This window comes from Phalangium opilio, unplaced genomic scaffold (genome assembly GCF_054372755.1).
Source record: "Phalangium opilio isolate 3A_F unplaced genomic scaffold, DU_Popi_V2 ptg000031l_1, whole genome shotgun sequence".
In the NCBI taxonomy this organism is placed as follows: Eukaryota; Metazoa; Arthropoda; class Arachnida; order Opiliones; family Phalangiidae; genus Phalangium; species Phalangium opilio.
In genome coordinates, this window is record NW_028324158.1 from 10,101,448 (window position 1) to 10,116,912 (window position 15,465).

General features: G+C 35.8%; 3 protein-coding genes across 3 annotated transcripts; all 3 read right to left on the reverse strand.

The window, feature by feature from the left end:
• Positions 1 to 110: 110 nt before the first annotated feature.
• LOC149690540 (acetylcholinesterase-like) lies at positions 111 to 2,566 on the reverse strand. Its single transcript, XM_089870517.1, has 6 exons — positions 2,549 to 2,566; positions 1,690 to 2,090; positions 1,276 to 1,567; positions 726 to 1,146; positions 381 to 660; positions 111 to 315 (listed from the first exon to the last, which is right to left on the reverse strand). Exons 1-6 carry the CDS (start codon positions 2,564 to 2,566, stop codon positions 111 to 113), a joined length of 1,617 nt encoding a protein of 538 aa, XP_089726643.1.
• A 264-nt stretch (positions 2,567 to 2,830) lies between these two features.
• LOC149690541 (acetylcholinesterase-like) lies at positions 2,831 to 6,169 on the reverse strand. The gene is made up of 5 exons (XM_089870518.1): positions 5,664 to 6,169; positions 3,920 to 4,211; positions 3,444 to 3,858; positions 3,103 to 3,382; positions 2,831 to 3,035 (listed from the first exon to the last, which is right to left on the reverse strand). The coding sequence occupies exons 1-5, from the start codon at positions 6,167 to 6,169 to the stop codon at positions 2,831 to 2,833; spliced, it is 1,698 nt and encodes a 565-aa protein (XP_089726644.1).
• Positions 6,170 to 7,900: 1,731 nt separating this feature from the next.
• On the reverse strand, positions 7,901 to 14,802 carry LOC149690542 (nose resistant to fluoxetine protein 6-like). Its single transcript, XM_089870818.1, has 15 exons — positions 14,439 to 14,802; positions 11,781 to 12,016; positions 11,582 to 11,696; positions 11,420 to 11,507; positions 11,229 to 11,347; positions 10,978 to 11,151; positions 10,737 to 10,830; positions 10,571 to 10,660; positions 10,324 to 10,489; positions 10,139 to 10,218; positions 9,949 to 10,071; positions 9,494 to 9,614; positions 9,229 to 9,415; positions 9,009 to 9,151; positions 7,901 to 8,490 (listed from the first exon to the last, which is right to left on the reverse strand). Exons 1-15 carry the CDS (start codon positions 14,737 to 14,739, stop codon positions 8,287 to 8,289), a joined length of 2,241 nt encoding a protein of 746 aa, XP_089726944.1. The 5' UTR covers positions 14,740 to 14,802; the 3' UTR covers positions 7,901 to 8,286.
• Between the last annotated feature and the right edge of the window lie 663 nt (positions 14,803 to 15,465).

The following is a 15,465-nucleotide window of genomic DNA, read 5'->3' on the forward strand; positions in this document are numbered from 1 at the left end:
TTAATTTAGTTTTTTTTTTTACTGGCGACTTGCCGCACTACATTTATTTCCTTATTCGTTTTCCCAGTTAAATTCATCTTCAATAATGATAAGATGCCTAAAGTATTTTTTCAAGGTGCTGGGCACATGTTCCTCCTCTTGAAATCCTTGAGCTGGAGGAAGGTCGTCTTCCAAAACGTGCATTTCTTGGACTCAGTTTGTTTTATCGTCTTGCCTGAATTTGGTTCCAATAATAACACTTCATTGTTGTTATTAAATTTCGGCCAATAAATCAGATCCTTATCGTCAAATCCACCCGGTGAAATGTTGGGATTTCTTAAATTTTAGCCAGAGTTGAACAGAAATTGTAGTTGTTCATTAGAAAGTTACTATGAACTTACCCAGTTCTAGCAAAGTTCGCCCAATAACGCATGATTCTGAAAGCCAACTGCTTTTCTTGGTTAGAGTACTTGTCCAGTGTCGTGACTTCTCCCATTAAGTAGCGTAGCTCCTCGGTATGCGGGACTCCAATCCATTTGACGTAGTCAACGGCTTCAGCGCGGTAGTTGAATTGGTAGGAGTAGACCTCATTTCCCATTGATGAATAGAATTCAGTAAATTCTTCATTTGGACATTTGAAAAAGTAATCTTTCAAAACTGTACTTGCGCTTTCGAAATTGGCTAATGTAATAAAGGAAAAAGCGGTTAAGTAATCCGGCTGTACTTTCTGTCGGTTGTTGTCTTACCTTCGGTTGTATTGAAATGGTCCCAGTCAGTGTATAGACGTTCTATGGTCTTAAATACGGTTTCGCATTGTTTATCCAAGTAAAATCTTATAGCACCCATGAACTCGTTGTGGTACGGACCAATTTTATCGAATATAGGAACAAAAACCAAGGGTTGGTACAGAGGCAATAGTAACGTTCCTTCATCACGTGTTATTCCGGTCATAATTTCCATATTACGAAAAAGACCCTGAGATCGTTTCTTTACGCTTTCAACTGGATCTTCAACTATAACCTTTCCATCGACAATTGGTTTGAAAACCAAGGGTACTAGTTTTTTTATTGGTTCCTTTTCCACTATTTGTTTTGGTGGTTTGCTTCTTAAACATTTGACTAAAGAATCGGCATTGGTAGACCGCGGGCAGTTAAGGTTTTGACCTAACTGTAAATTTTTAAAGACAACAATGAGGTTATAAGTGTCGTTCTCGAATAGCTCTCAGCAAGTTTCTAGCATTACGAAGTATAGGTAATGTCATACTTATGGATCATATCTTATAAACTTATGATTCACCTTATAAGCGAGTTTTTCACTTTCATCTTTGTTGATAAAAATGTAATCGGTCAGTGGGCTTCCGCTTTGTAAAATGGCTCTTTTGAAGAGACCGCTCGATAATGGTGACATCATATGGATGCCTATGCTCATGGCGCCGGCGCTTTGTCCGAATAAGGTCACTTCTTGGGGATTTCCACCAAAGAAACCAATATTTTGTTTAATCCATTTTAAAGCCAGGATTTGATCCATTACACCGCAATTAGTGTCGATATCGGGATGGTTTAAGTACAGTAAACCCAAAGAGGCTAGTCTAAATAATACTCGCAATTAGGGAAGTGCATGGTGGGAATGCAAGTACATCTTTAGGGAACCGTAAACGACCTCATTGCTAAGGGAAATCCATAGACACTCTTTAAATAATAAAATTGTTACCTGTAGTTTAAGGTGACAACAATAATTCCTTCTTCGGCTGCTAGAGAGGCTCCATTGTGAAATGGCGCTGACGAACCACTAATTGCAAAAAATCCTCCATGAATAAATACCATGACAGGTTGATTCTTTGGCTTGGGCATTGGCACATAAACATTTATGGTCAAACAATCTTCACTGAATTCTGTTATTGGGAGAGTTCGATCAAACCCGGGTGAGGCTTTCAGGTAATTGTAGTTCCTTTGGTAACAAGAAAAACCCAATTGGATCGCCTCAAGTACACCGTTCCACGGTTCCGCTGGTAATGGGTATTTAAAACGCAATTGGCCGAGTGGTGGTTTCGCGTAAGGAATACCCTGGAAGGACTGTATTACTTTGTTTCTAGGATAACGTTCAGTTTTTCCCTTTATTAATCCATTTGTTATTCTTAGGACGTTACTATCAATGTAATCTTGCGAAAATGACACCTGTACTATAAATAATATACACGTATACAAGCCTTTCGTAAACATTTTAAGCTCTAATTTAAACACCTTTACTGTATGATACCGCATACACAGACTGAAAGGAAACAGATTATTATAATTATCAACGTTCTCTACGAAATTTTAATTCAATCATTAAAATAATTTGTTTGTTTCGTTTGATTACATGGAAATTGGTCTTCATTTTTTAAGAGTTTGTGAGTTTTTCTATGGATTCTTAGGATCATTCTAAGACTGTTATATGAATAATTAATATGTTAATCAAATTCAGAAAATTACCACTTGAATTCAAAACAATATTGCTAATTATCATATATTAATTGTTTATTAAGCAATAGTTTTATTGACATCGTGCATCGCGTTGATTTCCTTATTACTTTTCTTAAGTTCGCCATCGTTCTTATAATAATTTAAATTAATGAGAAACACTTTTGTCAGGGCAAATCGTATTAATTGCTATTGTCAGTTTCAGTTCCAGGAAAACTGATGTTAATGTAAAACCCGTATCTGGTTTTTAGACTATCTCGGTTCTGATATACATGACAAATTTGGCTTTGAATTTCTTTATTTTTAAATATTAATTGTAATATTTGCATTGAGGTAGACTAGGGAGATTCTTTTTATTATTTAATTATAAATATATTTAATTTTCGTTGTTGTTAACTAGTAGGACACATTTGATTTTCATTCAAGGCTTTAAACTGCGGATAAACTGTTCTCCAAAATTGACACCTTTTATTCGCGTGTTGTATGATGACTTCGTTGGTTTTAGGAGCGAGGATTAGAACTTCGTGGTGGTCATTGAATCTTGGCCAGTTGATCCAATCGTAACTTTCAAGGCCCATAGGTGACATATTCGGATTCCTGGAAAGTCAGTTAAATAATGTCAAAACCCAAATGACACCGTAGTTATCAAATGAAATTCATTTACCCAGTTCTGGCAAAATTAGCCCAATAACGCATCAACCGAAAGCCAAATTCTTTGTCCTCTTTGGAGTAGATGTCAGATGTGGTGACTTCACCCATTACGTAACGCAACTCCTCCGTATGAGGAACTCCTAACCATTTAACGTAATCAACTGCTGGTGCTCGGTACGTTAAATAGTAGGAATAGAGTTTAGATCCTCTCGAGGAATAGTGAAGATTGTACTCTTCATTGGGACATTGGAAGAAGTGGTCGGTAGCGAATTCGTTGGCGCTCCGGAAGTTAGCTACAAGACGCGAAGAAATTATTAGTAAAGAAGTATTAACCGACTTCAAACGCGTACTTACAAAATGTTTTATTGAAATTGGCCCAATCCGTATACATCAATTCGACGGACTTGTAAAAGGCTTCGCAAGCATTCGGTATAATGAATCGAACAACGTTCATAAAATCCTCGTGGTGCGGGTCGATGTTGTCCACTAATGGAAAGAAAACCAAGGCTTCGGATAAACTTAAGAACATGGTGCCTTCGTCTTTAACTGTTCCAGTCATGATATCGAAATTATTCGAAAACTTTCCACTTCTAATGGTTTTGATTGGATTCTCAGTTAAAAACTTTCCGTCAACTACTGGTTTGAATATGAATGGTAGTATCTTCCTCTTTGGTTCCTTGTTCATCAATTCCAAAGGATCGGTTGATTTTAAACACTCGACAAGACCGTCTCTTCCCGTATTGTAAGCGCAGAAGAGTTGATTTCCCGTCTAAAACATTAGGGTTAAAGTTATTTCATTTGAAGTAGAAATTGACTAGGAGACTTCTTACCTGAACCGCTAATCCCTCGTTTTCGTATTTCTCTTGAAATAGAAAGTCCGCTAAAGGTGTTCCACTCTGAAGTATAGCTCTTTTGAAAAGTCCTTGTGACATTGGCGATATCATGTGAAGGCCTACACTCAAGCCACCCGCGCTCTGTCCAAATAAGGTCACATCTTTCGGGTTGCCTCCGAAGTAACCGATGTTTTCATTCACCCATTTTAGTGCCAGATTTTGATCCATTAATCCGCAATTGGCGTCCATGTCGGGATGCTCCACGTATAAAAATCCCAATGAAGCTAGTCTATAAACATTGAAGGTTCAATTAGTTCAACTCTTAGCTCTTTCACCACTTTTTTAACAAGTACTTGGCGAAATAATCAGCATCGAAGCCTAACATGGCAAAGTATTGTTATACATTGGTACCAAGACCAGGGTTGGCACGCTGGTATCCAGTCCGGTTTTATCCACCTGGATTAAACCGGTTTAAACCACGTTGAAAAATCCAGTGGATTTTTTAAAAAAAATATAATAACAGATTAAAGCGCAGGCACCATAAAGTGAGATGGAAGGGAAACTTTCACCCACATGTCTTTACCTCTTTATTTCATCGAAATGGTCTATTCCCATATATTGTGGGTTATTTTGACGCACCCTCCTCCCACTGCCCCACCTGAAGCTCGTGAGACTGAGTTGAATTTTTCGCAACGCTAAATGGTTTGGTCGGACCGCGCGTTTAGAAATTTTTTTATCAGACCCTACCCTATTGAAGATCACAAAAAGCCTACCCGGGCCCGACCCTAGCTGCCCTATTCAAGATCACAAAAAGCCTACCCGGGCCCGACCCTAGCCGCCCTATTGAAGATCACAAAAAGCCTACCCGGGCCCGACCCTAGCCGCCCTATTGAAGATCACAAAAAGCCTACCCGGGCCCGACCCTAGCCGCCCTATTGAAGATCACAAAAAGCCTACCCGGGCCCGACCCTAGCTGCCCTATTGAAGATCACAAAAAAGCCTACCCGGGCCCAACCCTGCCCAATTGAAGATAATAAAAATGTCTACCCGGGTAGACGGAATGATAACCCTACCCGACCCGACCAGCAAAACATTTTAAGTAATTTTCTCACCCAACCCGACCTAGGATTTTCCGACACGATATGGGTCGGGTTGGATTGAAAAATCCTGAATAAATCAGGGGCCCTACTTCTCTAAGGAAATGTCTATAGTTTTATCAACTTTTATATACAATAAAAATTATTCTCAATTAGACGGTCTAGCAGAAGACAACTAGTGCGCTAAATGTAAAAAAAGTGCTAAAATTAAGCACTAGAGAGTAGTTTAGAATAAAGCCAGATAAATCCAATAAAATCCGGTTTAAACCAGCAAAAAACCATACCAGTGGCTTTTTCAAGAAAAATCCGGATTTTTGCCAACCCTGACCAAGACTCAACTAACTTCCTGTTTTTTGTGCGATTTCATTTGCCCTTGGTCATATACTATTCCACTAATTCCTGCAGAGAAGCAAACGCGAAAGGACAGACGGCCATGCACCATCTCAGGTTATTTTCATCGTGTTAAGAAGCGCCTCTAGAGGTGGCCCGAGTTGGCTAACCTCCCACGTGACGTGTAGTAGCCTCCCTCGGGCTTCGTCTAGCGTAACCTCTTTGCACGAGGCAAATAATCTAAGATGACTAGACGTACGCGCCCTCCCCTCTTTGTTAAGCGTTTTAAGTGGGTTATTTAAAATTTCACTGACCTGTAATTCATGGTAACAACAATAACATCTTCTTCAGCTGCTAGATAAGCACCGTTGTAATATTTGGCTGATGTTCCACCAATGGCGTATCCACCGCCGTGGATATAAACCATAACAGTCGCGTTCTGGGGAAATGGTACCGGAACGAAGACGTTCAACGTTAAACAATCTTCGTTAAACGGTGTCGTTGGTAGAAGTCGGTCAAATCCAGGAATATCATTAAAGAACTTAAAGTTCCTTTGATGACAGGTAAAACCGAATTCTGTCGTGTTTAGTACACCGTTCCATGGGTTCGCTGGTACAGGGTGTTTAAATCGTAGATCACCAACAGGTGGTAAAGCGTAGGGTATTCCGAGATAAGACGTCACTTCCTTTCCTCGTGGAAGATATTCAAGTTTGCCCTTAACGTAACCATTATACGTCTTGATTATATCTTTACTGTATACCAAACACGAGACGTAACTAAAAGCAATTGCAGCAAATGCGAATACTCGAAATACCCCCATGATAACAGACGCACCGGCGACTCGAACCATTTCCCCTAAACTGTTTAATTTTAGATGAAAAACATTATTTTATACAAAAGTTATTTCTAATGGGAAGGACGAGTTTTCGCAGACTATTTTCTGAAAATTGAATTTTTCAAGGTTTTAACTTGTCTTGGAGGTCAATTTTCCGACATAAACTAGGACTTCCTATGTGTTACAATATTCGAAATAGGACCATTTCTCTATGGACTAAATCATAACGGTGACAGTTCTGACTGGAGATAAATTTTGTAACATCATGAGAAGGTTATAGATGGTTAACTAAATTCAACTGGTTCTGGCCCTCTTTTTTTTTTTTCAAGGACAAAGCGAGACCCGTGCAGCCTCTAGACTTATAAATTAAACTTTACCTCCTGTTCAGATTCTAGTCCGGGATATGAATTGTTCTATATTATAAAATAGTTAAACTAAACGCTTCAGGGATTTTAACTGTATTTTTTTTTTTGAGCCTACACGATGTGATTTTTTTGTTGTTAGATATCGATTAGAAAGTGTTTTTTTTAATACGAAAAGTGTAGTAACTCGTGGCCTGAGGTTTATGATACTTAACGCGTTTATCCACTATAATTTTCGTTAATAGCTTTATTTGATTTAAACCATGAAGATTTAAATTAGAGTCTTCAAGTTCAAATATTTTACGTAATTTCATGGTTAAATTAAAATGAGATGAAAATGTACACACTAAAGCTTGACAAGACCTTGTCATTTAGAGTAAACAGGATAAGTTTAGCAAACGTATTAAACCGGAATAGATACAATTAAGTATAATTATTTGTCTTAATGACTTAAAAATAATATGTAATAATTTTTATATAGGTTATATTTTAATAAAAATAATAATAATAGTTATGGATTTATAATTTTGTAATGTTTCACATTGACACGATTTACTTTGTTATATTTAGTATTTATTTAAACCTAACTGGTCCATGACAACCTTGAACGGGTTTATAAAATTATTTTGGAAAGTTTAGTATCGTTGTTTACTTGTTGATATTTCCTCACTACGAGCATAGCTTATGGAGGTATGGTTTTAAATTAACAAAATAAGATTGAGTTTTATTGCTTTTAAATATGGTTTGCGGAAAAGTATTCCTAAAGGCGCAGTAGTTTTCGGAATCAGCTACTATCAAACCATGAATAATGTTGTCATTTAAGTAAAGGGCCTCTTGGAATTTGATGCACTATAGATTAATGTCTAAGGCTAGGGTTTTGTGAAAGGGGAAGGACATGTTTTGTGCAAAAGGAAACAGGTTCTCGGTCGAGTTTTCACCGTAAGAAGGACCCCAAAAGTCAAGAAACTCTGGTTCTTTTTGTGGTCGGTATGTTCTTAAGAAACAGTTTTACAAGGTTATCCTAATGCACTTGATGTTTTAGCTTTTTACAGTAGGAAGAATTAAGTAATTTATGAAATTCTTAAGACAGTTTTGATAAGTTCAGTTCATTTAATTGAAATATCTTTGAAAAGAGACATAAAATTTTCACTTTTATTAGTTTAATATATACCCATAATGTGCCTCTATAGGTTCCATACAATCTATTCCGAGGGGCCCTAAACTTAAATTTAAGGGGTCCTTCCGTAAATACTCCAAAATATTGAAAAATGTTCGATTCAAAATCGCCCAAAGAACATCCCCCTAATTTATCACAGACTTATCAGATACACCAATTAATGAATTCATTAATAATTGTAAATAGATAATATTTATTTTACTTAAAACAGTAAAAGTTACATAAACTATGCCGCGATATAGTTTACATAATTTGGTTGGTTTTTTATTTGTACCGCATTTTCTGCCATATTGATTGATTATAAAGGTATTTGGACAGATATATAAAATATATGTATATAGTTATATTGGATGGAGTTTAAAAAGAGTTAAAGAAGAACCTTTAAAATGCTCTGAATCGTTATGTTAGTACTTATCTACCCGATATACTTTAGTTAATTCAGTTGATGTTAGCAAATCGTTTTCCTTCAATTACCGCGTCTTATGTACACACATCTATAGCCTTAGCTTACAGTTCATGGGAATTTATAAAAAATGAAATTTTGATAGTCAATTTAGTTTGATTTAAATATAACTGACGTTAGTAGACCATTTCTTAACATCAAATGTTGCATTTGACGAGGAATTATGATCTTCTTTTTTTCTCGTTAAGCCTGACAGAAATTTGTAGCACGCTTTTTCTAATTGAATTATTGGTGATTCGAATATGATTCTTAGTAGAAAAGCCACAATGTGACTCGAAGTGAGAATACCGAGAAATTGAAAAACCTGCAAAATGGCAATTAAAAATAAATTGAAATTAATTTAGTAGACCCACTTAAGAATGGAGTCTGGTGTTTGACCCCCTTGTATTCTTAAGATGGACGCAAAGACGTTAAATATGGCTCCAAACAACAAGGACCACTTTGGTGGACAAGTAACTTTGAAGCCCTGTCTATCGTCTTTGTACCCGTATACCAAATACTACAGGGTCGATTGAATTGTTTCAATAATTCATTAAAGGGGCTGTAAAGAAGAAACACCGGCGGGTGGGTAAAAATAGTTTGAACTACGTCACAGGTACCACGTAACCCCAAGTTACAAAGACACCACATAGAGTTGAACCGTACAGCTTGATTGCAGCGTCAATTTCCCGAAGTGATTGTTTTTCAAAATAAAACGAGCTAAGATTCTTTGAACTAAGCCTTTCCTCAGTCACGTGGTATTCTCTGACGTATTTCAAATAATTTTACCTACCCGACAATGCCTTTTTTACAAACCCTTTAAAAAGCCTTCATTGTACTTACTCGTTCAACGTGTGTTGAATCGGTCAGTCCCTGTCTGGTGTGATTAGTGTAAATGATAAGTAGCGTATGAACTAGATAAATGAGGTTGCTAAGACGAAGTAATGGCTGGAAAATTGGCATTGACATCAAATAATTTGCGACGCCTAAATATTTAAAAAACGAGGATGGTTCTGGTTAAGATGACAAGTACTTTTGCAAGACGTTAAGTTGTTGTTATTACCTCCATTTCCCGTGTAACAAGCTAAGACTACCCAAGCCAGACATAAACCCCATAATGTCCTTTGAGCGGATGAATAAATTACTGATTCGGTAACTGTAAAAGTTTTTCCACCATTCCATGGGTACAATCCATAAACGGCTACTAGACCAGCGGATAATGCGCATGTCCAACCTAGAATCACAGACCACTATGTACGGCAAGATAATGAAAATCAAAAATTAGTACAAAATAAAATTAGATATTCTTGTAAATTTAGATGACGTACTTTAGGTAACACAATCTTGGGATTTCTAGCGATGTATGTCCCCAAGAAAAGTCCAGCGGCGTAGACCCCAAAATGTACGTTTGGTAAGAAGTATACGCCATTAACGTAGTTGTTGAAGTAGCTGTTTAAAAAAGAATGTCATTCAGTTAATATTTATTACAAGTAAATGTTAAATGGCTTGGAAAACAGGTTTAATGAAATTCTTCAAGCAAACTAAGCCTCCTGTGATACGCTTTTGGATATTGTAAACAATTGTCACTTGAGATGTTTTCAAGGTTACATTTACACTTTTTAAGTTATTAAACAAATGGGTGGTGCCATAGCTACATTAATCTAAGTCAATTTTAATTAAACTTCAACTTTTCCGTGATCAATAAGGTGTCAATGTCAAAAATTCACATTTTTCAAGGACGTTTATAATCCAATTAATTTTAAAGAAATGTTTTCAAACTTACCGGTCATCTACAAAAACAGCTAGAAACGCGGGTGGGTATTCAAATATGTAGGTAAGAAGTCCAGTTGAGAAAACTGCCCCAACCAGTAAAAATGCCAGAAAAGAGTATCCAAATTTTTTACACCTTTAATTATATAATTAAATAATTAAAAATCAAACCTTTTAATATTAATTTTTCTCATGATTCTTACTTGAAAAGAATGAATAGATATGCTAATGCCAAAACTAAACATTGAAAATCAGCTGAATAATACCATGCATTGGCTAAACACTGCAAAGTAATTAAATTAAATCAATTTAATAAATAATATTTTTTTGAGAAAAATATATTATATATTTTTCTCAAAAATTAAAAAAGTGTCTTAGTTAAGCTTACCATTTGATCGTATTTGACAAAATTTCCTACGAAGATTATGTTAGTCCACCATTTTTCTCGACACATATTAGCGTAGTGTTTCATTGGTTCGCGGAAATGTGGTCCGGAACCCATTAATGGGACAAGAATTATGAACGAGCTCATCAATAAGATACTAGGCGCGACTCTGATGGTAAAATTAATTAATTTTGGATTAGCCTTTGAGTCTTAATTAAAATTATCTCTTTTATGTTCATAGCTTAATTACCTAATTGCCCGACGAAAGAAAAACGTGACTGGCGAGTATATTTTCTTAAAATCCCATAGTGTCACCAACGTGTAAGCCACTAAAGTAGAACTGTAAAGAAATACAATAGAAATTGTTAACAATTTTGCATAAATATTGCAAATAAGAGAGAGTGTGGCGCGCCTACCTAACGAACATGAAGGATTCAATTGACAACATGGAACTACTTATGACCTGCGACATAAGATCTTCAATTATGACTCGAGAGCGAATTGCCTCTCCTGAAAATTTGCAAAGAGCAAGTACATTTAGTTCACTTGAAATATGAGAGATTAGTTTTATTCTAGAAATTAAGTTATTAATTAAAAGAAGCGGGGATGAATAACACGCCTCATTAATAACATCCTGTTTATAAGGAAATTAATTACTTGAAAGGGTTCTGTCGTAGAGAAGGTATGAATGTCCCAAAACAATCCATGTAACTGAAAAATACTTGATGCCCTTCATGCAATCCAGAGATTTCTTCTCCGGTAATCTAATAGCGATTAAACTCTCGAAATTTCTTCTGACAGAGAAACTTTGAATTACTTGTTGCGGGAAACCTAAAATTATTACGCGAAAAAGTTAATTAGTTAAATTGGAGTAATTTGGAAAGATTATTCAAAGGTACAGTACATACTTAGCTCGAGGAAAGGAATTTTCCTTGGTTTTTCGACCAAATTTTTACTTCTGTATCTTACAAATTCGTCCAAAAACGAAGCGCAAATGTTGACCAAAACAATTACAACGAGGAACATTCTAAAAATTATAAATATGATAATTATTTTCCATTTATAATTAAGGTAAATTAAGTAAATGTAAATAACATACAGAATAGCCAATTGAAAAGTGTCAATTCGTGCAGAGTTTTTGACTTCGCACGATTCTACTTCAGTGTATACTTCGATTTCTTCGGAAACTACACACACAGAGTTTTTGTTAGCCACGGTGATTTTAAATTAAAGTGTCAATAACACGTTGCAATCAACTTACTTGGTTGAAGAATGTTTGAAACATCTTGTTGCGTACAAGCCGACGGTAGACAAACAGCCATTTTATATGGCGCTTCGTACATGTTGAAAAACAACACTTTCAACTGATTGAATAACTACGAAAATTTGTAACAATTTTAAGTATGTTTTGTAAAAACACCGCGACAAAGTCATACTCATCGCATGATGATGCTACTTACCTCGGTGTCAAATGTAGCGTTGATTTGTTTGAAAACATTTTGTAGAAATTTAATTTTCTTTGGCCTTGGTGGAAGTGGTGGCCTAATTTTGATCAGGCAATACTGACCAACGGTTCTATCCTTATTACTTAATCTGACCTCTGGAAAAACGACGTTCGTGCATTGTTGGTAATTGCCAAGTGCCGATGCGGTGCCACTAATTATTCCTCCTCCTGGTATGCCAAATGATTCGATCACTATAGAAAAAATAAAGTTCATATTGCTCCAATTAGAAAATATATTAATACATTATTTTAAAATAATATCGGTTTTAATCACGTGATCAAGAGGATGATCACCTTGACCCCCCTTTATTAAGTTGTAATTGGATATCGTTTATAAATTAAATGCAAGAATGTTTTCCTTATATTCACAAAATACTTAAAGCGTAATTAGTATTAACTTTTTTTGGCATCAAGGTCTAAAATCAAGTTATTGATCGATTAAGGAATGCTCTGGCTTATCGTTAATTACATTAGCATAACCACTATTTAGCGCTGAAAAGGTTGAGTTAGGCTTAGATATCCATGATTTATAATTGAAAAACACCGCTGGCGGCATGCATTTTCAAAAACATTAAAACCCTTTTTCTTAGGGATTAATTTTCTATTTGGGCATTTGACGTTTTGCGTGATGGAAGGGTTTCGACGTAACACCCCATAGACGTTAAGCGCATTAGCATAAAGTTATGGGTACGGTAAGTCTTAGCGAGAGATTCCCGGTCTCAAAAGACGTACGTCATTATCTTCATGGTCAAGGTCCTAGCCACGGGGTTTCCTTCGTTTTTGAAAAAATAAATAGGGAGGTTTCTCTAGACTTCTTTCTCGATTCATCTTGCTACTTTACCTAACCTGACAGCCCTCAAAAAGCTTGACGTCAATCCGTGACATTAAAATTTAGTTAAAATTTAATTATATTTCAAGAGCTTTACTTTCTTTTTGACTAAATTTCATTATAAAAACGGGGGTCATCTAGGGTCAAACGCATGCAAAAAGCTTGTTATATATTTTTAGCTATTTTAGAACCTATCAAACCATAAAATAACAAGTCTTTCTATGGAATATAATGAACCAGTGTACTTAATGTCAGCAGTTGAAAGGTACGGACGTTAATCCGTAAGAAAGGGTTATCACACTTTTAAAATTGGAAAATGACTACCCAAGACCATAAGTTCATAAGATATGTTCCTTCCATAAGTTTGTCACTGGTTACAAACTGGAGCTTGTCATGAAGTGACGCACGTAGGTCATAGATTCGAGATAAAGCGACGCCTGATGAGTCACTGTCAAAGGCTTAGTACAGACTAAATAGGAGATGGAAGTCCTCTAAAAGTAACCGAGTGTATTCTGCAATTCTCGCTAGTCGTTCTCGAACTAACTCGAGCTGTAAGTCCAAATCATGACTTATGGCACATATCTTTATAAACTTATGCTAATGCTTAAGAATAACTTCCCAGCAACAGATAATTAAATTCAAAGGTAGCTTGAAATATTTAACGATCCACACTTCGAAACTGTTCATTTCTATCTTTAAATTTCAATTTAGCAAACAATTTTGTCAAATACAGACAGTATTACCGTCATTTTATTACGACGTAATAAACGCCGAATGTGTCTTTGAAAATTTCAACCGAAGATAAAACTTTATTTATGTATTTATTTAGAAGAATCTTAAAGACTTGGTACGTAATCTTTTCCTCGTTATATAACCTTGAAGTCTCCTGAAACCACCACCACCTTGTTCCATAATCCGTAAATTGATAGTTCAGGAAAAATTAAACAGAAAATAAAAGTTCTCCATTGTATTTAAAAAAGATGGATATATCCTTTAGATGATTAAATTATTAAGTCAATTTAAAATTTATATCTAGGCCTAGTTTTGTTTTTAATAATAAATCTTCCTTATGTTACGAAATTATTTTGGGCTTTATTAGGGTAAAGGAACCTTGAACGCTCTCCATGGCCCCTCTGGGTATATGGTCTTAATTTGAATTGACAAGAGGGAATTCTAGGTATAATATGCCCGAGTTTCCAAGATTCAGAAAGATGCATGCAGGATCTTCTCTTACAAAATCTTGAGATGCCTCTTGGCCTTTCTAATATTATCTCGTGTTCCAATGCTCACGTTTCTGTCTATGAATATATTATTTTGAATAATGCGCTGGGTTTTGACTAGATAATTTTGTCCCGTTTTGCAAGCATTATTATATTGAATTGCAATTCATAGAATTGTTTTAAGATCGATTTCGCAAAGATATCTCAACCCAAGAATGTATACTCTACAATATAGGGGAGAACTGTTGGGCCAACCCCTTAAAGTGCTCTGGAGATGTGGCTCGCAAGCTGCGTTAACAGGGGACACCTTGAAACCGTTTTGGAGAAGTCGAAATGGAATAATTTGTTGTTAAAAGCTAAGATGTTTCATGAGAAAATGCAATTATTAATATAAAATGCATTATGTCTTTTCAAAACGTTTCCAAAGTTCGTGGTGTAAACGCGGCTATAGTTGCACCCAGTTTTGTAATGTTGTGCCACACGATACGTGTTCGAAATGAGCTTCCCAATTATTGCATAAATTGAGCTGCAATTAACTGTAAAACAATCTATTTTGTGTACTTACTCTGAACTGCCCACATTTCGAGATTCCTGAGTCCATAAACGGTTTTCAACAAAGATGACATACATCCATCGCTAAGTTCAACTTCGGAACTGTATCTCACCAACATCGGAAGAGCTTTTCGTATTATCTGTTCCACACCACCGACCAACTTCTTTTCTAAACCTTTCAGCTTTTGAAATGCTATTTCTTCATTTTCTTGAACTGCCGGACCTGGTCCGGTTAATGTCAAACTATCCACTAAAACGCCTGTACTAGCTGCAATTGCAATTGCGAAAACCAAACTAGCTTTAAACCCTGCCATAATGTTCCGCAGTCCGCACGTAGAACTCGCTGATGGTCAAGTAACGGTCAAAACCTTAGCGACTTTCTACGGCCAATTCCTATTCTTCTAACTTTCAAAATACCTTGAATGGTATTTTTAAACTTTTTGAAATATTTCCGTGTCTCAACTGTCTAACTTCTCATGGTTGACTTTGAAAATGCAACCGGAGGCGTGGGGTTTTAAAGTACGAATTTTTTCAGGTTCACGTGACGTCAGCTGTGTCACGTGGTATTCAGCTAACCGGTCATTGGATAACGTCTTAAATTTAACGCGGTTTTTATCCTATAGAAAAATTAAAGAACTTAAACGCGCGGACCTTGAAATTATCCGTAGTGTATTTGACTGCAATATGTTTTATCTGGAGGATAATTTTGATTCGAAAAAATCTTAGTGATATAATTATATATAATTTGACTTATTCGAATTACCCAGAGGAATGTAATTTAAATAATAGATTAGACTGGATAATTCGATTCATTAGTGTTTATTAAAGTAAGGTTTGACAAGGCCTTTTGTATACATATTTATCTTTACTATAGCAATGGTGATTTTGTATATTTGTTATTTTTCAAGCAGTTTATTTTAATATCAAAATATTTTCTCAAAAATGCTAGCGAAATTTCATTACAATTTTAAATGAAAAATCTGTGTCAATATCACTTTAACTCAAAGAAAATAACAAAGTTGTTAAAAATCTAAATAGAT

What these genes read in the sequence shown, in the direction of transcription:
- LOC149690540 (XM_089870517.1), bottom strand. An exon ending in GTTGTCACCTTAAACTACAG is followed by an intron (nt 1,568 to 1,689) that starts GTAACAATTTTA and finishes AGTATTATTTAG; the next exon opens with ACTAGCCTCTTTGGGTTTAC. An exon ending in GCGAACTTTGCTAGAACTGG is followed by an intron (nt 316 to 380) that starts GTAAGTTCATAG and finishes CTAAAATTTAAG; the next exon opens with AAATCCCAACATTTCACCGG.
- LOC149690541 (XM_089870518.1), bottom strand. Translation starts at nt 6,169, where the DNA reads ATGGGGGTATTTCGAGTATTCGCATTTGCTGCAATTGCTTTTAGTTAC. An exon ending in ACGAGGGATTAGCGGTTCAG is followed by an intron (nt 3,859 to 3,919) that starts GTAAGAAGTCTC and finishes CTAATGTTTTAG; the next exon opens with ACGGGAAATCAACTCTTCTG. An exon ending in GCTAATTTTGCCAGAACTGG is followed by an intron (nt 3,036 to 3,102) that starts GTAAATGAATTT and finishes CTGACTTTCCAG; the next exon opens with GAATCCGAATATGTCACCTA.
- LOC149690542 (XM_089870818.1), bottom strand. Translation starts at nt 14,739, where the DNA reads ATGGCAGGGTTTAAAGCTAGTTTGGTTTTCGCAATTGCAATTGCAGCT. An exon ending in AATTCCTTTCCTCGAGCTAA is followed by an intron (nt 11,152 to 11,228) that starts GTATGTACTGTA and finishes TAATAATTTTAG; the next exon opens with GTTTCCCGCAACAAGTAATT. An exon ending in TATCTATTCATTCTTTTCAA is followed by an intron (nt 10,072 to 10,138) that starts GTAAGAATCATG and finishes ATATAATTAAAG; the next exon opens with GTGTAAAAAATTTGGATACT.